This window comes from Pelodiscus sinensis, chromosome 22 (assembly GCF_049634645.1).
Source record: "Pelodiscus sinensis isolate JC-2024 chromosome 22, ASM4963464v1, whole genome shotgun sequence".
Classification (NCBI taxonomy): Eukaryota; Metazoa; Chordata; order Testudines; family Trionychidae; genus Pelodiscus; species Pelodiscus sinensis.
Window position 1 is genome coordinate 13,287,801 of NC_134732.1, and position 22,926 is coordinate 13,310,726.

General features: G+C 49.1%; 1 protein-coding gene across 5 annotated transcripts in view; it reads left to right on the forward strand.

The window, feature by feature from the left end:
- NCS1 (neuronal calcium sensor 1) overlaps window positions 1-22,926 on the forward strand; it is a 164,349-nt gene that overhangs the window by 85,584 nt on the left and 55,839 nt on the right. For all 5 annotated transcript variants that reach the window (XM_075905251.1, XM_075905249.1, XM_075905250.1 and 2 more), the window contains one exon: window positions 12,568-12,592. In XM_075905251.1, coding sequence (XP_075761366.1) covers window positions 12,568-12,592 — 25 coding nt within the window. The remainder of the gene's footprint in view (window positions 1-12,567; window positions 12,593-22,926) is intronic.

Here is a 22,926-nt window from a genome sequence, read left to right on the forward strand (position 1 = left end):
GCCAGGGCTCTTGTGCCTGTGCTTTTGGGCAAGGGCCAAGGCCTTCCGTAGGCACACACGGCTGCTTAGGACACCTGAAAATTTGGGGCATCAATTTGTCAGGTGCCTTTACACCTGATCGTGTGCCTGTGGATGGGCCTGACTGTCATCTGTTGGTCCCAGCCCTCCCCCCTGGGTGCTCTCTCAGCACCCGCCCCCTCTCTCCTGTCCACTTGTTCCTTTTGGCCAGCTGGGCCTCTGAGCTGAGGGCTCCCTCCTGCCACGCTGAGGCTGGCCCCCGGGAAGTTCCTGCACAGGAGGGGGAAAGAGAAGAGCCCAAGGTAACATGCATAAATTGTAAGGACGGCCCTGGCAAGGACAGCTTTTTGGCCTGATTGGGTTTAATTGTTCACTTGATGTGTTTCCTTTAATCTTTGCCTAGGAGCTGCGGGGGCGGGAGAGGGGAGGGGGGAATGGGGAGCACCTGAAAGTACTTCCTAGGAGCAAAGAGAAATGGGGGAGCGAGGAACCCTTAGCAATACACAGAAGGCCAAACGTTATGGTCCGTGGTCAGACCAAGCTCCATGGGAGTGGGATACCCCAGGGCTCGCCCCCAAGAGCAGGGCTGCTCAATGGGGGGTATGCGCACATATCCCTGGGGCAGGGTATGCAGAGGTCTTCCAGGAGGTACATCGACTCCTCTCGATACTTATCTAGTGTTACAATAGGCCACATAAAAAGCACTAGTGAAGTCAGTACAAACTACAATTTCCTACCGACAGTGACTTGTTTACACTGCTCTATGTTCCATACACTGAAATGTAAGTACAATATTTATATTCCAGTTGATTTATGTTATAATTATGAGACAGCCATTTTTCAGTAGCAGTGTGCTGTGACGTGCTTGTGCTTTTATGTCTGGTTTTGTAAGCCAGTAGTTTTTAAGTGAGGTGGATCATGGGGGTATGCAGACAAATCAGACTCCTGAAAGGGATACAGTCACCTGGAAGGGTGAGAGCCGCTGCCCTGGAGCACTGACCCCATTGTCATCAGGTGCACCGCCTGGAACGTACCCCACAAAATTGCCTCTCCTTAGAAGAAGCAGATTTCAAAGCCAGTTCAGGCACCTGGAGCAAGGACCTGGGAGCCCCTCCATTGGGATCAGGTGAGGTGTGGGAGGCTAGAGAGGAAAGGCTGTTCTTCCAGGGCCCTTTGGCTCTTAAATACCCCTGTTCCGTCTCAAGCACGCAGGGGAAACCTTCAAGTCAACAGTTTCCCAAAGGTTAATTATCTGCTTAAAAGAGGCTTTAGTTTGCAGCCTGCAAGGTGTTCCCCAGGCCAGCTCCAGGTACCACTGCAGGCAGGAATTGCACCACTCCTTTGTGCAGTACCTACCCCTGCAGGCTGCTTTACTTGCTGCTTTACTTGCAGCAGAGAGACCATGCTGGAGGGGCCATGGCAGAGTGGGTTGACTCAACAGTATTCCACTCCAGGTCAGATTACAGCTTCCCTACCCACTATGAGAGTGTCACTGGGTGGATCCTGAGCTGTGCACCATCTGGAGCAAGTCCCGGAGCTCATTTACACTGGATGGGATCCAGAGGATGGCCAGGAATTTGTTTACACTAAGCAGGATCTGTAGCGAGTCCACTAAATTCCAGTGGTCTTCCTCCAGGTTTCCTCCCCTTTAACTGAGATCAGGATGTGGCCTAAGAAAATACAGAAATAGAAGATGCCAGAAGCCATAATCTGTCATCCTTGTCTGTTAGAAAAACACCCTAGGTCTCCCGGTGTGTGTTATATTGTCCATTTATCAGTGTCTAGTGCACTTACCACCTAGGGTGCATCTACACTGCAGTGTTTTTCCAGAAAAAAGTCAGTTTTTCTGGAAAAACAATACTTTCATGCACACTGCTATTGAGTTCTTTCAACAGAAAGTCAAAAGAACGTGGGGGGTTTTCCGACGTCGGTAAGCCTCATTCTACGAGGAAGAAGCCTTTTTCCAAAAGAGCTTTTTCAGAAAAAGGCATGCGTGGACGCGGAAGAGAGTGTTTTTTTCGAAAGAAGAGGCCCCCAGGAAAAAGCACAGGTGCCCTGGTGGCCACTTAGTCCACAGTAATCACCACTGAAATGCGAGATAGTGTCCAGTCAATGTGGACGCTGTCTTTCGAAAAAATACATCGCTTTTTTGTTGCACTTTTGCTGTGTAGACGGTCTCTTTCGAAAGAAGTTTTTCCAGAAGATCTCTTCTGGAAAAGCTTTTTCCGGGAGGAAGCCTGCAGTCTAGATGTAGCCTAAGAGCAGGGCACACTCTGGTTTCCAGTAGAGTTGATGATGTTATAGGCTGAGATTTTTCAGAGCTAACCTAGGGGATTTAGAGGCTCCATTCCTACAAAACTGAGGAGACTTAGATGCTATTAGATAAGCATTGACAGTCCCCCTGAAGCACCTGGCTTAGCAGCATCGTACTCTCCCGAGAGCCTCTCTGGCTGGTTGTGCTCAGTTGGTTTTGAGAGTCTGCTGCATGCATCCCAGAGGCATTCAGCTCTGTGCTCCAGATGAGCAGGGAGTCCAACCCATCACTTCTTCCCTGCCCACCCAACTGGAGTGTATAGTTAGCAGCATTTTTTCCCTACTAAAAAAAGCACAAGTTTCTTAATTGTTTCCTGCTGCAGTTGAAACACTGATATGGAGACGGAAATAGACCCTCCAAGGCAATGCAACTAGGAAGAGCAGCTAGAGAGCAATTAGTATGAGAGTCTGACACACACCCTAACCACCCACCCCCATCCTGTGTTCTGCTCCCTGGCCTGCTCCTCCCCGGCACCATTATAGCAGGCCCGCTATTGTTGAGGTTTTTAAAAAAATATTTATTCCTACGTCATCCTTGGCACATAATCCCACCCCCTCTGGGAAAGAAGTAGACATCATTAAGCGGCTGTGAACTGCTCGAGGGGGGGGGGGGCAGTAACACAGGCTGTATAAGTATCTAGGTAGATAGAAAAAATGGTTTGAATTCCTCTCTATAGTTGATCGAGGTCGTTGTTTGCTATGGACGTACTGGGGGAGCATCTTTCTAGCTGAGTTAACCCTGCACTGCAGTGTTTGGAGCATTAAATGCCTTTAACTTCTTTCCCGCCCCCCCATGACACTGGTGTGTTCATGCTGCTTTTCAGACCTGGCCTTTCATATGATCCCAGTTTAGGCTGCACTGGGGAAGCATGATTCTCAGTGAGAGATCAGGCCAAGGTTTCCAAACTAGGGTGCCTAGATCCACACAAAGTCCTCTTAACAAGTGGTCTGATCTCCTGAGGTGCTGAGCGCCTACAGCGCCTGCTGACACCAGCAAAGGGACTGACGAGGGTGTCGGAAACTGTCACTGGGGCACAGGGCTCCTGCAGCATTAAATCGAAAGGACCTTGGGTGTGTGGGGTCCTTCTTTGGGGTACAAGGCAGACTTTGGCTTACTTGTTACCTCCACACATCATAGGTTGGAGGCTCTTCGTGGCCCAGCAGCTCCGCTCATCCCGTCCTTACAGCTACAAGGGGCAGAAGTGGTCTGCAACAGGAAATTGACCAGCATAGCTATTTTGGAATAGTTTGCTGTGTTCCCGAGTAGTCCGCATGGAGCAGTTATTTCAGAACGGCTCTGCAGGCCCGTTTCTCCCTCTCTCTCTGGCTCAATGAGACATTTTTGGCTTCATTAAACCCAGGACTCTCTGACCTCTGCGATGCTTGTTTCTTTACCCTCCTGCTAGACAGTGCTGCTGAGATCAGCACAGAAATCCCTCCTGCTGTGTTGCTGAAGCAAAGCTCCTGCCCTTCCGCCCATGTGCCAATATTCCCTCGCCTGTCTGCCTCTGAATCCCCTCAGGGGCTCCCAAACTTCCAAGTCTAGACAACCTTCTTCAGTGATAATAGATATTGTTCTTCTCCAGCTGTTTCTCATCCCTGTGCCGTAGGAGCATCCATGTTGACTCATGCCTCTCAGCTGGCTCGGAGTGCATCTGAGCTCTCATGCTGCGTGGGATGAAAGCCTGAAGTCAATGGGAGATCCCTTCAGTTGGCCCTGGATTTCACCCAGCAGTAGGCACCCAGGTGTGACCCTGGGAGCTGGCTTAGCCTGGGTGAGAGGGCCACACTGCAAAGCCGGACTGGTGTTGCTGCAACCTGCACTTGTGCTGTGCTCGCTCGCGTGGTACGCCAAGTCTTCTCGGGGCATGTTGCATGGTTCTTAGTGCTGCACTAAGTTGAACACTTTTGCAGTGTATTGTGGCACCTGCAGGACGGTGGTCGTCACCCAGCAACTCAGGAAACCAGTTCCAGTTTGGCATGCTCTTACCTGCTGGGATGACAATCCCCTGGATGCCAACTCTTCCATTTAAGAGCTGTAGCAGCCCACAGGAATGTTGCTGGCACAGCAAGCCATGTGCAGTAGGACCGGTAAGTGACTTCCCATGCAGATGCAGGGAGTTGGAAAATGGCAAGGAAGTATGGGCCAAGGAGAATTGTGGGAAAGCATCAGCGGACTAGCGGTATCCACATTACTTAGCCTGTGTCTGCTCTGCTGAGTGGGGGCGTTAGCAGCTCAAATATCGGCAGCACCCGGTGTAAAGTGCCACCATGCTTGAGCAAAAGGTTGGGGGGAGGCCGATTTGGGTTAAGGAAAAACACTGAAGTAAGAACCCGAGTTAAGTCTGCAGTGAAAACAAGCCCTTCTTAGATTGTAAGCCTTGTGGGGCAGGATCATCTTTTGACAGTACGTGTGTGTTCAATGACTGCTGGCACGGAGCCCGAATCCTGAACGGGGTTCTGTGCACCTGCAAACTCACCAAGCCAGATCCTCTGTGGGCGCAAATCAGCATCACTCTTCTGAAGCCATTGCAGCTTGGTGATTCATGCCAGCAGGGCAGTCTGGCCCTCTTCCCTTAGTAGCTGGTAGTGGGGGCCCCTGGAACCACCTCGCCAACCACGTCTTGCTGGAGCCCGTGTCTCGTATGTGCAGTCTCCATCGCCCTGATGTTGAGTTTATGCCAGTTCTTACCTCCTTCAGGGTACACTTGCCAAGCATGTTATAAATCTTTCTAATGGAAAATGGCTTTCTTTTATTGGGTGCCTCGCCATTCAAGGTAATTGGCATCTGTTCGTGCATCTTGGAGTCTCTATTTTTATCAGCCACTCACACAGCCACATGTATCCACTCTGCCTTGTCATTCTAGTCAATTTCAGACCTTTTGCTTTGTTGTTGTTGTTGTTGTTGTTATGTAGATGGGAGACACGGAGGCAATGACTAACAAGGCTGTTCCCTCTGCAGCCAGGCTCCTGGCACCAGGCTTCCTGCCAGTGCCCTGGGCTAGCCACAATCCCTTGGCTCCCTGTACCACCAGCAAAATAGAGAGTGAGTGTGCAGAACAGGTCCCAGCACAAGTAGGGATGTTAAATATCGGTTAATTGGATAGTCGAGTAACCTCATGAATTCTTATCGGTTAGTCAACTATTCTGTAGTCCCCGGGGGCAGGGCTGGCAGCCAGTGCGCTCCGGCCCCACTCCTGAGGAGTCCCCTGCCACTCTGCACAGGGTGCCAGGCGGGAGCTGGTCTGCGAGGGGAGCCGGTTTAAAATCCAGCTCCCCTTGTAAACCAGCTGCCTGTCGCCCTGTCCTGCTGCCTCTGATACAGAGGCAGCAGGGCAGGGTGGCAGCCGTCCCTGTCTGGGGAGGAGGGAGGGAAATGCATGTAGTCTATAGCATTAACCTATAAGCTTTTGCTTATTGGATAATTGGTTAATCGACTGCATTGTTACATTCCTAGGCACCAGTAATGTTTCTCAGGGTACGTCTACACTAGCCCCCTAGTTTGAACTAGGGAGGCTAATGAGGGTGACCAAAATTGCTAATGAAGCGCAGGATTTAAATATCCCGCGCTTGATTAGCATATTTCGAGCCGGTCACCATTTTGGAAACTGATTAGCCCAAAGTAACTGCCCGCGTCTACACGCGGCCGAGAAGCGGGATTCCGAGATAAACCCTTTAGTTCGGATTAACTGTTACTCCTCGTAAAATGAGGTTTAACAGTTAATTTGAACTAAGGGGCTTATCTCCGAATCCTGCTTCTCTGCCGTGTGTAGAAATGGGCAGTTACTTCGGGCTAGTCAGTTTCCAAAATGGCGACCAGCTGGGCGTATGCTAATCAAGCGTGGGATATTTAAATCCCGTGCTTCATTAGCAATTTTGATTGCCCCCATTAGCCTCCCTAGTTCAAATGAGGGGGCTAGTGTAGACGTACCCTCAGATACCTGGTACACGACATTGCTAACCTGAGTAACTGGGTCCTTCCTCTAAAGACATTAATGTATTTAACTCTAGAGGACCGAAGAATATTGTCCCAGGTTTAATATGTAGGAAAACATTCCATCTTCTCCTTGGCAAAATGCATATTCACCCGTGTTGTAGCCTATTCCAGGGAGTGGGTGTGGGGGGAGAGCTGAGAGGTCATTGGCAAGGCTCTGGACTGCTGCTCATGTGCCTAGTCACCTGGTATCTGCATATTCAGTTTATTGGATGCTTGCAGGAGATGGGGATGAGAAAAGAAGAGACTCTGAAAAAGTGAAATCCAGTGTATTCTCTGCTAACCATGGTTGTGATAGAAACATATGGGCACCTCTGAGAGCTAGGTGGCTGTCTCCTGGCCTAATAATAGCTCCAAACAGATGTCAAGATGCTTAGATCTTACTCCACAGCAATGGTGCTCACTCTCGATGCTTTATTGCTAATGATAATGGGTGTTTTTTTCTTAAAGCCCAGCCCCTGGAGTCATGTGATTGTGAGTCTCACCTTCCAATGAGGAAAAAGATTTCTAGCCCTCATGTTTGTGAAAGAAAGTTTCAAAACACGATTCCAAAAAGCACCAATACCAGAAGGCAAATGAAAAGACTGTGTGACATATACTTACTTGGAAAAAAACCCCTCATGATTTTTTGAGCCAATCTTATGATTTCTCTGGAGCTACTCTCAGGACTCTGGGCAGGCAGAAAGAACAGCTGCACCCACAACCAAAACTCGGTGTCACTGTGTAAGGCCACAGCTGATGGGGAGGCCTAGGTACCTGAGAATCATTCTTTCGATGAACTCCCCGTTTCTGGCTGTCCTGTTTAGGAGGAAATTGAATAATATATTTGTTTTCCTCCTGCAAGTCTGATCATGTAGCCAAACTCCGGTTGGCTTTTTTAGGAGTTAATATCAGCTAAAGTGAATTTGCACCCAGGTTTCTGTGTTTAGATGGTAATACTTAGCTAATCTACAGTAAAGAAGCAGAAATTTGTCACTGCCATAAAGTTATGCACGGCTAGGATGGGTTAATAATAGAGTTTTCCTGCAGCTGCTTTGCAGGAAATCTCTTTGCCAACGTGAGGTACTGTAGGAGTAAATAGGCTCCCTGTTGGAATGAATTCAGTGATATAACATTTCATGTTGCAGAGATGCCCTATTTATCCACCGACCAGGTACAGCAAAGGCAGCAGCAGTACAAAGGCCTCTCATGCGGCTTTGCCATTGTGTCTCCGAGCTGTTAATGGAAAGCACTGACGCAGTCCTTCAGCCTTTCGGTCTCTGTGGCTCTTTCATTCATGGCTAGCAAGGATGCTGGCTGAGAACAACTGTTAACTCATTAAGTCATTGAGCAGCCATGCAGCAAGTCTGACTTCAGCAGGGCTTGAACTGGTGACAAGGGAAAGTTCTTCTTATGGGGAGGGGCATGAAGACCCCGGTGCTGGATCCTATATGCTGTGAGCCTCCAGAGTCAGAACAGACAGTGCCTGGGCCCTGCTTTAGCACCTCTGGGCCCACTGACGGAAGGTCAGTTCTGGCACCCCTGCTTGAGAGCTCAGCCCATGCAGCCGCTGCTCAGGCCCTGGAACTACAGTGCTGGTTCCTCATGTTCCCCCGTAGCTTAAACCCACCCTCTCCCTGAACTCCAGCCAATGGTGTGGGCAGGGTGGGTTTCAGTTGAACACATGCTGACTTGGCACAGGACTAGATCCCTGCAGTGCCCTTTCTTTAAGAGCACAAGAAACATGCAGATCTATACAAAAATTAACCCTCCCCCCTCCAGTGCATTCTGTGGGTAAGGGGCAGGGTGATCCTGGGCCATCCAGGTCTGCCTGTGGCATGTCTAGGGTTCTGAGACGTGGAATCTTGTCTTCACTGACCTGGGCCAATCCATGCTTTTCCTTCTTCTGCCTGGACTTCCTATATGTCTCTGTGACTTTTCCCCCAACCCATCTAGGCCAGGTTTACACTGGGCAGGGAGGGTATGTCTACACTACCCCCCTAGTTCGAACTAGGGGGGGTAATGTAGTCATACGCAGTTGCAAATGAAGCCCGGGATTTGAATTTCCCGGGCTTCATTTGCATAAAGCCGGCCGGCGCCATTTTTAAATGCCGGCTAGGTCGGACCCCGTGCCGCGCGGCTACACGCGGCACGGACTAGCTAATTCGGATTAGGCTTCCTAATCTGAACTAGCTGTATGCCTCGTTCCAGCTACAGCTAGCAAGCCTAATCTGAACTAGCTAGTCCGTGCCGCGTGTAGCCGTGCGGCACGGGGTCCGACCTAGCCGGCATTTAAAAATGGCGCCGGCCGGCTTTATGCAAATGAAGCCCGGGAAATTCAAATCCCAGGCTTCATTTGCAACTCCGTATGACTACATTACCCCCCCTAGTTCGAACTAGGGGGGTAGTGTAGACATACCCGGAGAGAGTTGACTTCAGATGCGCAACTCCAGCTATGTGAATAGTGTAGCAGGAGTCGACCTACCTTAAGTCAAATTTCTGCAGCTTCCCCGCTGCGGGAGGTCGATGGGAGAAACTCGTGACTCTAAATCAGACCCTGCAAGATCGATCTCTGGATCATCGATCTCTGAGTAAGTATAGACAAGGCCCTAGTCTCCTTGGGGTTTAAAGTCTGCTGTTGGTATCTGTCTTCTGCTTGGTGACTTTCCATTCTCCACACTCTCAGCCTTGCTTGAGGAAAGATGGAGAGAAACAATTCCCAACTCCAGCATCTTCCTTCTCATTGGCGATTGCTGGCTTCTAGTACAGTCATTACGGTTGACAACTCTTGTCGTCCCTGGTGTAGGGAAGACCTGAGGCAGACCTTGCCAGCCCTTCGCGGGTTCCACCGTTACACAGAAGCTTTCAGCCATGGGACTGTTTGCAGAGAAACAACTTCAGAATATCAGCCCGCGTCCTTGACTTTTATAGACCGATCCTTCAAATCATCCCAGCTCTGGACATCTTTTCCAGACTGCAGTGCTCTCCAGTGCCTGGCAAATGCAGCATGAGGGAGGGGGGTCGTTTCCTATTGGAATTTGAATGTTGATGCCATGAATGTTTTATATAAATTGCACAAAGGGCAGGTCTTGTCGTCTTTTTCTGAGAGCGCACAGGCCCGGCATGATGACCCTTGACCAGGGTTCCCTTTAACCTTTTCCAACAACACGTGGAATACATGTTTATGTGCACTGAGGCATGTGCAAATGGGCACCACCAGTAGAAAGAGAATCCTTGCTGGGGTGCTCTGCTAATCTTACAGGGAACACTGTCCTTGAACCCAAACTTCTTCAGTCCAAAGAACTCATTGCACTTTACAGGCATTAGTGCGTTAGCCATCACACAGTCTGGTAATTAAGGGAAGAGAATAAATTCCATCCTGTTTCACATAGGCAAACATAGGGGTACAACCTCCTAGAACCCTTCTGTCCATGAACCCCTCCTTCCCCTCTGCCCCTACGCTGTGGTAGAACCCGTATGGCGTACGTGTTTTTACCTGCAGTGAGAGAGCTGCAGAGTGCTGTGCACAGCTAAAAAGGACCGCATGACAATCAAGAAATAAAAATAGGATCGGGAGGAGGCAGGCAAGACAAGGAATGAAATCTTCACACGCGCCGCGTGAAGCTTATTCATCAAAACCCAGAGGGAGGGAGTTCTGAAGCTTCAGATTAATACGCAAAGAGGTATGACAAGCAAACACATCAAAAGATCTCAAAACCATCAGTGAGCACTTTCTTTGAAGATTTAGCTAGTCAGCAGGGAAGAAATGTGACTACGGCATCTAAGACAACAGGTACGAAGGAGCCTGGCGCAAACAGACAGCTCGTGTTGGCAGAAGGGATGGTGCTGAAAGAGCTCGGAGGCTCTGTAGGTGTGTGTGTTTGATGTGTTGAGATTCAAGGAGAAGCAGGTAGTTTTAACTTGCTGTGTCATGACAAACAATGCACTGGACAGAAATTCCTCATTGTTTACTCGCCTTCCTCTACATCAGCCTTCACCTTTTGCTGCTAGAGGGGGAGAAATAGGGCGAAAGCCTCGGCTGACGTAAATCGGTGCTGCACCAATGGGATGGCTTGTTTGCATCAGCTGAGGATCAGGCCTATAAAGTTTTGCTAACTGACATGATGCAATAAGCCTCCTTAAAGGTAGCAGAAATACTCAGGGATTCTAAGATTTCATTGTCAGAAGCGGCCATTAAATCATCTAGACCCGTGGTCACCAACAGGTCGATCGCGATCAACTGGTTGATCGCGAGGCCTCGACCAGTCAATTGCGAGGCATCCTGTCCGCCCCGCCCCCATTTACCTCCCACCCCAAGAAGCCCCACTACCTACCTCCAGTGAAAATGGAGGTAGTGTAGGCTTCCCGGGGGACACGCACGTGCGCGGGGTTTCCCTGCGCCGGGGGGGTCGGCCCCCAGGGCAGGCACGCACGGGGCTTCCCTGCGCTGGGGGGATCGGTCCCCGGGGCAGGCACACGTGGGGCTTCCCTGCACCGGGGGGGTCGGCCCCGGGGCAGGCGTGCGCGCACGGAGGGCTTCCCGCCACGGGGTCGGCCCCAGGGCAGGCGTGAGCGCGTGGGGCTTCCCTGCGCCACGGGTGGGTCGGCCCCAGGGCAGGCACGTGCTGGTTTCCCTCTGGGGGCAGGGGAATCCTGGGAGGGAGGCAGATACAGGGGACTCTCTGCCTCCACTGGCACCCCACTCCCCAGCCTCCATTCCCCTGCCACAGAACTCTGTCCCCACTCCCCTGTTCCCAGCTACAGAACTCTGTCCCTATTCCTGTCCCCACTGGCACCCTGTCCCCTGCTGCAGAACCCTGTCCTCTACTCTCCCAGCACCCTGTTCTCTCTCCCCTGCCCCCAGCTGCAGAACTCTGTCCCCACAAAATGTACAATTATAAATGCTTCATTTTAGATTTAAATAGCATGAATAAAAAACAGACCATTTATTTCATAACTATAAACACGTGATTTTAATTTTATACATCGCATAATTTAAAAATAAACTGTTTATGAGAGTGTGTAAGTAAGGGCTGGGGATAGCAAATGATGGACAGGAGGAGAATAGAGAGGGCTTCAAGGAAGGGGCAGGGCTTCAAGGAAGGGGCGGTGCGGTAGATCTTTGCCTGTTCGGAGATTTAAAAAGTGATCTTGGGTGTAAAAAGGTTGGAGACCACTGATCTAGTCTGATGACCACTGGCCACTGACTTCCATGCAGTTCCCACTGGTTGGAGCACACCACCTTCTGGTTGGCTAAAGCATCTTGCAGAAACATGCCTAGTCAGAACTAGAGGACAACAAAAGATGGAGAATCCCTCACTTGTTTCAGTTGTTAACCACCCTGCCTGCTAAAAATGTGTGCCTTATTGAATTTGAGGTTGTCTGGCATTAACATCCAGTCTAAGGATGTTAAGGGCTAGGCCACTAGTCAACTATCCAATACGCAAACGCATATCGGATAGTCGGGTCAACTAGTTGATTTCCCCACCCCCCTTGCTGCCTCTTATCAGATGGGGGGGGAAATGGGGTACTTCAGTGTTTCAAAGGAGCAGTGCTGCACAGCTGATCTCAGGCTCAGCTGTGCAGCGCTGCCCCTTTGAAACGCCACCACGGCGTTTGCATGGAGCCCGGGGTCAGCTGGGGAGTCTCTATCTGATCCTGGGTTCTGGGGAAATGCCGTGTGGAGTCCTGGGTCAGCGGAGGAGTCCCCAGCTCATCCCAGGTTCTGGGGAAACACCGCACAGACCCCAGGATCAGCTAGGGAGTTCCGGGCTCTGCGTGGCATTTCAAAGCGGTAGCGCAGCATGAAGCCTGGGGTTAGTGGGGGACTCTTGTACATTTCAAAGCTGGCACCCATGTGCAGCCCAGAGTCAGTGGGACTTCCCGCTGGCCCTGTGGGGGCTGCATGTGGCATTCTGCATTCCTCCTTTGAAATGTAGAACAGCCCCAGCCGGGGCTCTTCTACATTTCAAAGGAGGAATGCAGAAGTGCCTATTGATAGTCAAGTAATCGATGGAAATTCCATCAACTACTCAACTAGTAAATTACTCAGTATTGAATATCCTTAATCCAGCCATTGGTTCTTGGGATGACTTTCTACAGTCGATTAAAGAGCCCTTTAGCAATCTCCCCAAAAAAGTCCTTATGCCCTGCAATCAAGTCTCCTATGCTATAGAAACCAGTCAGCTTAAAATGAAAAAAAAAAAATCAAAGAGGAAGACTCCAAATGGCTTAACTCTTGTCTTTCTTGTTTTCTCTTTCAGTTACAGAGAAGGAAGTGCAGCAATGGTGAGTTTCCAGCCCTGTCTTTCTGATTCTTCTCCCGAGTGGTATGTGCAGGCAGCTTTTGTGTGACAAGTCAGTTCTCCATGCTGCGTTGAATGTGTGCCCCTTGTGTAATCATAGGCGCTTGCTGGCCTCGGTTTCTTTTCAGGGTTATATTGCCAGGGAAGCTGGCTAAAATGAGATGTGAAGGTGGAACAAAAGACTCTTACACAAATCATTTTAGGGCATGGCTCCTTCTCCCAGAAATCTTTCCCATAATCCAGTTCTGTTTTGTGCAGGCACCAGGTTCTCCATGCAGCGTCTTGGATTCCTGGTTCTTTTGTACTAAGTATTAGATCCTCACCTGCCCTTTGAACTCTGTTGGGCAGGAAGTGTTTTCATGAATCAGTCCCACCTTTGGGGTTCATCTGCTTCACAGATCAATCCAAACTGTGCTTGGAGCTCAGGGAGTCATACCTGAACTAGCAGTGATAAACGTAGTAGTGTAGATATGATGACACTGACTTAGCTATGCAACTGTGTACCCAGGGGTCAAGCTGCCTTGCAGTAGCTCAACACCAGCCTCATGGTACATGTTGTCTGTGAGTTCTCTACTTAGATTTAACCAACTAAACATCGGGTGTGAACTTCTCAGGTTCTGTAACAGCTTAACCATGGAGTCACTGACGGTGCTCTTGGGTGCTCTGGTCTGTCTTATCTAGGCAAGCTTGCCTTTGTGGTCCCTTACACCAACAGTTACAATAATATTCAAGTTACTCCCAGTCCCAAGGACCTGTCACTTACCTCAGGTCAATTTAATCTTAGATCTCATACTAAAGACAATATTTGTAGCCAGCCCTGTAGCAATTTATCTAAAGATTTATTAACTAGGAAAAGGAAATGAAAGTTATTTACCAGGGTAAGGCTGGTAAACATACATTTTCACAAATGAGGATAAGCAAGTTCTAGGTGTCCTTTAGCGCTAAACCAGGCTGTGTGTTTGTGTGTGTCTTCTGCTTAATCTTACCTTGCCTATCAGAGTCCAAGCAGCATAAAAGATAAAGTTCCTTTTCTTAGGTCTTATTATTCCTTCACCCCTTCTGCTTCCAGTTGCTAATTCAGCTGTTGGGAAAAATTCACTTGCATGTTTTCTCTTCCTGGGAGAGTGGAGAGTCTTTTGTCTTCTGATGTTCTCCAAAAGTTCATCTGGTGTTGATGGGCCATCCTTTGTTATGAGGAAGATAACACCTCCTGGTGGAGACTAGTACTTCACACTGACTGATGTCTCTTTCCTCTCTGATGATGTGCATAGTTATACAGACTTAGGCCAAGTCTTCACTGGCAAGTTACTGTGCAGTAAATTAGCTCCCAGTACTGTAACTTCTGTGGTGTCCAAACTGGCAAGACACTGAGGCTATGTCTACACTACCAGGTTATTTCAAAATAATAACTCCAGAAATAATTATTTTGAAATAAGTCTATTCCTCTTTACAAGCAGGAGTTAGTATTTTGAAATATCAAGCCCCTTATTTTGAAATAACAGACTTGCTAGTGTGGCTACTCACCTTGTTGTTTTAATATAACGTGAATTATTTCAAAATAACTCCCCAGTGTAGACATGCCCTTAGTGTGCACTAACCCTGCAGTTGCTGCACTCTAGGTAAACCACTTCGAGGAGAAGCATAGAGCTTGCTCTGCCCTGGATACACTGCCAGCAGGGAGGAGAGGGAGAGTATGGACACTTGAATTGTTTCTGCATTGTGACTGGCCTCCAGAAATGGCCCATAGTCCCTCAAGTCCCTTCTGCTCTTTGCAACTCATCTGTCTGCTCTGCAGGCATGCGCCTATCCCGTTTCAGAGCTCCATTCCTGACTGCCCGCATGCTGTGCTGACTTTCTCCAAGACACAGAGCAAACCATTCCAATGAAATGCTTGTGCTGTTGAACACAGAGAGAGCGAGATTGCTGTGCAAAGAGCCAGGAAGGGAGACAGAGGGAGCTGAGATGTCAGAGTTTTCCCCTCCCCCTGCCAGAGGAAGGGTTGTTTCCTGTTGCTGTGTGAACTTACAAGACAGCATGCTGACATCCCTTAAAACCCACTGTCTCCCTCCACCCAGCATACACACACACACACACACACACACACACACACACACACATATATACACTCCCAGTCACTCTCACTCTCTTCCCCCGACTTCTGTTGAAAAGCGGTTGTCAAAAAGTAGCAGGATGACCATGGAGTGTTGGGATTGGGAAACCTGTATCGTGTGATGCTCACTGCCCCATGTGGTGTTACAAACCCTTCCCAAAGCATCCGGCAGCTAGTTGCACAGTGGGATAGCTGCAACAATGCACTGCTCTGTGGGCTGTTGCAAGAACTGCTAATGTGGACATACTCCCCCATCACAAGGAGCACAGTGCGGACATACAACAGCAATTTCCCTGCAGTGCTCTGTGAGCAGTGCTGTAACTACTAGCACTTTTACATCTGCCCGTGTAGACGTGGCCTTTCAATGCAAAGCTTACAGCATGGGACACCGAGGTTGTGAGATTAAGGCCTGCAGCAATTTACGAGCATTCAGTAAAGTCAAAACACGAAGCACATTTTTGTAGCTCTGATACCTGTGATAAAAATACTGACACACAGGAGAGCCAGACCGATTCCAGCTATTTGTTTGCCAGTATGCAAATGACGTATGGGCACCTTGGCATAAGCTGGCACTTAGTTTGCCAGAATCATGCTGGATTCCAGGGAAGCTTCTACAGCCCATGCCATCTCCACGCCACCCCACCTCCAGTGCCTTTTTTATGGCGGTAGCTAGATTAAATCTACCGCAGGTACATCTACCCAAGCTGCAGTCGCCCCTTGGGTTGCAATGTAGGCCAGCTCTGGCCACAGCAAGCAGACACCGTAGGGCAGGCTGCCTAGCGAGATGATCTTTTGCTACACTGCAGCACCAACTGTGATGGAGCGGTTAATCAGTGTTGGTAGCAGATGGGGGGCCCCACCCTCACACCCTTCCCTCCCCTGTCATGTTCCATGCAGGGCACTGTGACATAAAGCTTTGAATATTGTGTGGCTCTGGGAGATGCAGATCTTCCTAAGAGCGATTTACATGACTTAATAGCTGGATGATGATGCATGTTAGGCCACCTCGAAACTCTTGGAGGGTGGCATAAATAATGGAGCGGCTTAAAAATAAAAGCTGTAACCCATGTTTGCAGGTTTCCTCAGCTGCAGTTTTCCAGACAAATGAGCTTTGCCTCCAAAGCAAGTGCTGACATTGACGCTGTTACACGCTCACCTCTGCGCTCGAACAAGTGCTGAAACCTTTCGGTGGCTGCCTGTGTGGGAGAGACAGTGACAAATGTGAAGGGAGAATAGGTGTCTCTGAACACCACTACTGGGCTCTCCCCTGGTGCAGAGCCATCCGTAAATCCTGGCCCAGCTGGCTTTCTTCGGCACGTCGTGTTCCAGGGAGTGTGGCCTGCAGGGATGGTTGCGCCTTTTCACCTGCATGAGCAGCGTGTGCAAGAGCCTGGCATTCTTGGCTCGGGGGAAAAGTGAAATATTAAATTGCGTCTGCTTCCAACAGAAGGAAGACATGGAACGAAATGGTCAGTGGAAAGTAGGTCTGTCAAGCCATTAAAAAAATGAATCACGATTAATCACGCTGTTAAACAGTAATAGCCCCTGCCCACCCCCAGAGCCAGCCCCCCCAATCCCCCCGCTGTAACCCAGTGCCCCTGCCCACCCCCAGAGCCAGGCACCTCTAGCCCCCTTGCTCTAACCCAGTGCCCCTGCCCTCCCCCAGAACCAGCCCCCCCGCCCCCCTGCTGTAACCTAGTGCCCCTTCCCACCCCCAGAACCAGCCCCTCCGCCCCCCTGCTGTAACCTAGTGCCCCTTCCCACCCCCAGAACCAGCCCCCCTGCTCTAACCCAATGCACCCACCCCTCCCCCAGAGCCAGGCACCCCTAGCCTCCCTGCTGTAACCCAGTGCCCCTGCCCTCCCCCAGAACTTTTAAAGTGGTTGCTCCTGCCACCTGGCCCGGCTACCTCAACTCACAGCTTGTAGGGGAGGCATCACGTGGCCAGCTGCCAGTCACTGCTGCTCACCTTGTCCACAGCAGCGTGCACTCCGACTGCCCCCAGCGTGGCGCTTGGCAACTGCCCCCTCTTGTTCCCCCTTCACTAGACTCTGCGGCACTCCTCACTCCCCCACCCCTGGCAGATGCGGCAGGGGAAAATTGTCCCCGCCGGGCTTCCGTCCGGTATTTCATGGTTTTTTCCACCGGACAGAGCCTGCAAGGAGACACAAAATTTTTTCAAGAAAAAAACTGGATCCAGCTGCCATCCCCCTGTAAGTTGGTTGCGACCCCCCCGTGGGCCGCAACTCACAGTTTGAGAAATGCTGCCCTAGGCATTTCTTTAAATGCCTGTAACATGCTGGTTACAGCAGCTGTCTCATCAGGAGAGTATCTTGAAAACTCACCTAAATCTTGCTATGCAACCTGAGTTGTGTGTGTGGCAGGCTGAGCTTGGTCCAACAAGGAAAAGAGCTTTGCTTGTTTTAGAGACAGTGCAGCGTGCAGGCCGCCCTCTTCTTTTTTAAATATATCGTGGTAAATGAAGCCTAATGCAGATGAGCATCAAGGTTCAGGTGCTGCGACTGGAGGGGGAGTGTGTCTCTTTAATGACGATGATGTGTCTTGGTTTTTATAAGGCCCCTCAGTATCCTGGTTTCTGAGCACAGATGTCATAAGAGGTTCTGCTTTCCATGGGGCAACTAGATCTCCTGGTTAGCAGGATACCAAAACCCTTTCAGTGGGATTATGACCATATTCACCCAGGGGGGCAACGTCTGGATATTCCTCTGAGAGTGGGCCTCCACCTCCAGCCCTTACTCATGAAGCATCAAAATCAAGGGGAACTCATCCTATGGATAAGAGTAACAAGATCAGGACGTTGGTGTAGCTCTTCCACTGTGGCAGTTATTGTAGGTTGGGGATAGGGAGGAAAGATGATGAGATCTAATTTTCAGAAGTGCCAAGCACCTGCAGCTCCCTCTGACATGAACTGAAGTTGAGAGTGCTCAGCAGCTCTGGAAGTCAGGCCCTGTGTGTGTATTTAAAGCATATTGGCGGAAAAGGCCTTGTTTTTCTTAAAAAAAAAAAAAAAACAAACAAACAAAAAAAAAAACGCCTGCATCCTGCTGAGTGGCTTAAAACCCAACAGGTATTTCGGCATGTATAGCAGGAAGAATTATGTTCCAGTGTCACGCCAGCCAAATTGGATTATGGTAATTCAGTTCTCAGTCGTATTCAGCAATGCATTGTGCTTCCAGGGCTGGGGAAAATTCCTTTTCTGAGATTTCCTTTGGACTGGGATAATGGAATTTTCATTTCATGCCTGGGGCAGATTAAGGACAAGGCATCTGGGCACTAAACAAAATACATGTGGATGTGATGTTTCTCAGCAAGGCGATTATCCATTGTGTTCCCATTACATCTATGGAGCCCTACTTGGCCTACATCTGACTGTAAATAATAAAATTTGTAATCTCAATGGAGAGCAGAGAAACAGAATTAAAGTGCACTTCAGTTTCCAGACTGGTGTTTTATCTTTAGGGAGGCGTTCTTGTACATTGAGAGAGATGATAAATGGACGTTCATGCTTTGTAGATTAATGGTCCAGCTTGTTGATCTTAGACTGGGCCAATCCACTCCGGAGAGTACTAGTTAAGGCTTTGCTACATGGGAAGATCTTTCAGACGGAGGTAGAGTGCGAATTGTGGAGTTGCTGGTTCTGAAGACGCTAGTCTGGTCAGTTTCCCTGTGTAGACACATCCTTAGATTGGATGTGCTCTTAGCCAAGCGAGATCTCCTCTTGCACTGCAGCACGGCTAAATGGTTCCTCCCAGAAATAATCAACAAAAGAAAGAGCTGGAAAAAAGGAAGTCAGTGTGATTCTCTCTTGAAAGGTGACTCTGCCATGTCGGTCTGTGTTCATTACCTTGATAGCTCCTGAACAGATGCACTCGTCTCGTGCCATTCCTATTCACAGTTCACAATGGGTAGGATTAGAGATGATCAAAAAACAGGAAAGTTTTCCGTGACAACTTTTGTTGCAAAATTCCTTCTTTTTTGAGGGTTGGGGGGGGGTAAAAAATTGAGCTTTTGTGGACAAATCAAAATTCAGAAAATGTTGACCCACTTTAGAGAATACTTCCAATTGGGCTGCTGCTTGGTATCACCGGATTTAAAATGAGGCAAGAAGAATTAGATCTTTCTCAGAGTCAGCCTGGATTCCAAGGGTACGTCTGGATTGCAGAGTTTTTCTGGGATACTGGAGGTGTCCCGGAAAAACTGCCACGTCCAAGAAACATGTCTACTCTTCTCAATTTTTTTTTTGGAAGAGCAGATGCATTTTTTTCAGCATTCCTGTAAACCTTGTTTTACAAGGAAGAAGGCATGTTCTGAAAAAGGATAGACGGGCCTAATGTCAGAAAAGCTCCTTTTGAAAAAAGAAGCGGAAAAAGCTGCGTATCTTTTTCCGGAAGAACTGTGTAGTCTAGACACAGCCTGAGAGTCAAGCTCGGTTCTTTCTGGTTTGTACATAATCTCCGGCAGTAAAGATTCCCCACACACTTCAGATTACACCTCCACTGATACCTTTACAGACTCATTCCTTTCCAGCTTCTGCAGTCCTGCACAAGCCTGACTTAGGGCAGAATTTGGTTTCCTTAGCAATCCTGCTCAGGATGCTTGAGAAGAGATGGAACTTTTTGCATCCATGTGTGGAATAAATTTTGTTATGTGCATCAAGGCATGTGCAAATGGGTGGCACCAGTAGAAACACATGCTGCTGGCTGTGGGTGCTCTGCTAATTAGCTGAGTGGCATTTGAATCTCTCCTGGGTGGCTGCCCAAGTGCTCAGCTTACAGGGACTGCTGATTCCCAATCGCTGTCCTATAGCTGTGTTAGTTCTGCAGGGCTACACAAAGTAAAAAGGAGCAAGAAATTTATTTTTGTCACAAAAATAACCAGCTGTGAGCCTGTACCCAGGGAGCAGATCTGCTGAGTAAGTAGGTGTCATTTTTGTGTAGGCACTTTCCAACGTAGAAAAGTGCTATCAAGCTTCCTAACTAACAGGCAGCATGCCTGAGTTAAACAGCAGGAATCTGGCTAGTTGTGGCTGCTTTTTCCTGTGGGGCAGTGAGTGGCGGGGGGGAGGGGAGGTTGGAGAACATGGGGAGAACTCACTAAGCCAGAAAGCTATAAAGCAGCAATGTTAAAGGGTCTCCTGTTGCACACCACCTGCACGGGATCTGCTGTCAGACAAGCTTTGCACAATGAATGCCTGTTTTAGAAGGTGCTGATGCCCTAAGAGAGATGCAGGAATTCACTGCCTCTGAAAATCAGGCTTTGAATACCATAGGGTACGTCTACACTGCACGGCTATTTTGGGATTCTGGAGGGATCCCAAAATAGCTACCCTGCATCTACACAAGCCCCCCGTTATTTCGAAATATTTTTCAAAATAACGCGTGCTGTTTTGCCATCCCGGTAAACCTCGTTGCATGAAGGTTAAGGGATGGCTCGAAATAGCACGTGATTTCGAAATTTGGCCCTGTGTAGACACACCAAATTTCAAAACAGGCTATTTTGAAATAAATTTCAAAATAAGATTTGCAAATTGAGCATCTTATTATGAGTTTAAGGTGCTGTGTAGACTCACCCTTACAGTCAGGCACCCAAATCTACCTGAACCACAGGGACCTGACTTTGAGGGGCTGAGCTTTTGCCATTCCTGCTGGAATCCATAGGGGTTGTGAGAGTTCAGTGTCTCTGGAAATCAAGAGCTTATGTACCTACACCTGGTGTTTGATGTTTAAAGGCCCTGTGTTGGTAGGGAATGGCCTTCCTGACCTGTATTGAACAGCCCATGCTGTACCTGAATGGAATGGATGCTCCACGGGCCTCACTCCCGGTCCAAAACTTGCTGATGCCAAAGGATAGAGTTTGGGCCCACATCAGTAGGATGGGGAAGATCAAGGCACTGGCACCATTATTCGGAGCCGAGGGTTCATGGTCTCTGCAGGTCGGATGCAAAGGAGGCAGCAATGCTGTGGGGAGCCACATGTTCTTACCCACTTCTCGGAGAGTAGACAATTTCTTTGTCAGCCCAAAGCTGGCCTGCTGAGCTGGTCACGCCCCCGGGCAGGGAGGAGAGACCTTTGTAGGCTAATAATTGTCACAGGCCACCTCATTCTTACCTCTCCCGGGTGCTTTGGCCTCTTCCTCAGGTAAACACTGCCGTCTTCATTGCTCCCCTGCCTTGATCCCGCTCCCCCTCAAGTGAGTAGGAGAGTTCCCATTGGGCTCAACAGTGTGGGATTATAGTGCTTGCCAGGAGCTGCCAGGATCTGTTGCAGTTCTGGAACTCTTTCCTTTGCTTTCTGGAAGCCAGTGTCCAAAGTAGCTGTTTGATAGAGCACCCCAGATTATCAAGGAGCCCTTTAGGAAGGCAGAGCTTGCTTGAGGTTCTGCGCTGAGGAAACCTGGCGGGTAAATAGCATTCCATGTGTTCAAGGTCCTGTGTTAACTGTTAACCTGCAGGAGGTGAGGAAGCCTCATTCCCATTTTACTGATGGGAAACTGAGGCACAGGGCTGAAATAACTTGTCCAAGGAAGTCATTGGCAGGGCCAGGGATTAGAATTTGGGAGTCCAAATCCTGTGTTCCTTGTAGAGCACCTGCCTCCCAAATAAAACTGATTCAGCTGCATTTTGTTGTGAATGGCCCCTCTTCAGCCAAGCCTCCGGCACTGGTACATAAGAACGGCCATATTAGGTCAGACCAACAGTCCATCTACCTCAGTATCCTGTCTCCTGACAAAGGCCAGTACCATTTTCTTCAGTGGGAATAAACAGAACAAGGCAAGTTATCGCGTGATCCATCCCCTGTTACCCAATCAGAGGTTTAGGGACATCCAGAGCATGGGGATGCATTCCTGACTGTCTTGGCTAATAGTCCTGTCCTCAATGAACTTCCCTAATTCTCATTTGAACCCAGATTTTGGGCCTTCCTAACATCCGCTGGCAGTGAGTTCCATGTGTTGATTGTGCATTGTGTGAAGAAGTATTTCCTTATGTTAGTTTTAAACCTGCTATGTTATGTGGCGGGGCAAATAATACATCCTATTAGGGATGTAATAGTGTAGTCAGTTAACTGATTAACTGATAAGCAAAACACTTGTAGGTTAATGCTAGAGACTAGACACATTTCCTCCCCTGCCCCTGCCAGTTAATCTTTTGAGCAGGCTGGCCAGCAGCTTGGCTCAGTCCTGGCTTGCACCGGGTCTGGGACCTATCCCCGCTACAGCTCTGCATTTAAAGTGTATTAGGAGCAGAGCGGGCAGGCAGCCTGGCTCAGTTCCAGCTCACGCCAGGTCCGGGAGCTCAGATCCCACTTGGACAGGGGCTGCTGCACCCTGTGCTGCTGCCTCTTTATCAGAGGCAGCAGCGCAGGGTGATAGGCAGCCAGTCTGCAAGGGGAGCTGGTTTTTAAACTGACTCCCTTCGCAGACCAGCTCCCGCCTGGCACCCCGCACTGCTCCCTCTGATACAGAAGCAGCAGTGCAGAGTGGCAGGGGGGGCTCCTTGAGAGTGGGACTGGAGTGCACTGGCTGCCGGCCCCGCCCCCAGGGACTATAGAATAGTCAAGTAACCGATAAGAATTCATGAGGTTACTTGACTATTCAATTAACTGATATTTAACATCTCTAATCCCTATGCATTTTCTCCCCACCGTTCGTGATTTTATCGATCTCTATCCTATCCTTCCTTAGTCGTCTTTTCCAAGCTGAACAGTCTCAGTCTTTCCTCTCTCCTCCTATGGAAGCTGATCTATACCACTAACCATTTTTCTTGCCTTTCTCTGCACTATTCTAATATATCTTTTTGGAGATGGGGCGACCTGAGCCGCAGTCTGCATTCAAGGTGTGGGTGTGTCATGGATCTGTATAGCGTGATTTTGGTATTTTCTGTCTTCTTATCTATCCCGTCCCTAATGGCTCCTAACATTCTGTTTGCTTTTTTAACCGCCGCTGCACATTAAGCAGATGTGTACAGAGAGCTATCTACAGTGACCTCGAGATCTCTTTCCTGAGAGGTAACAGCTAATATAGACGCCATCCTGTTGGAAGACTGTGTTTTCCAATGTGCATTACTTTGCACTTCTCAGCATTGAATTTCATCTGCCATTTTGTCACCCAGTCATGTGAGATCCCTTTGAAACTCTTTGCAGTCTGCTTTGCACTGAACTTGAGTAATTTTGTATTGCCTGCACATTTTG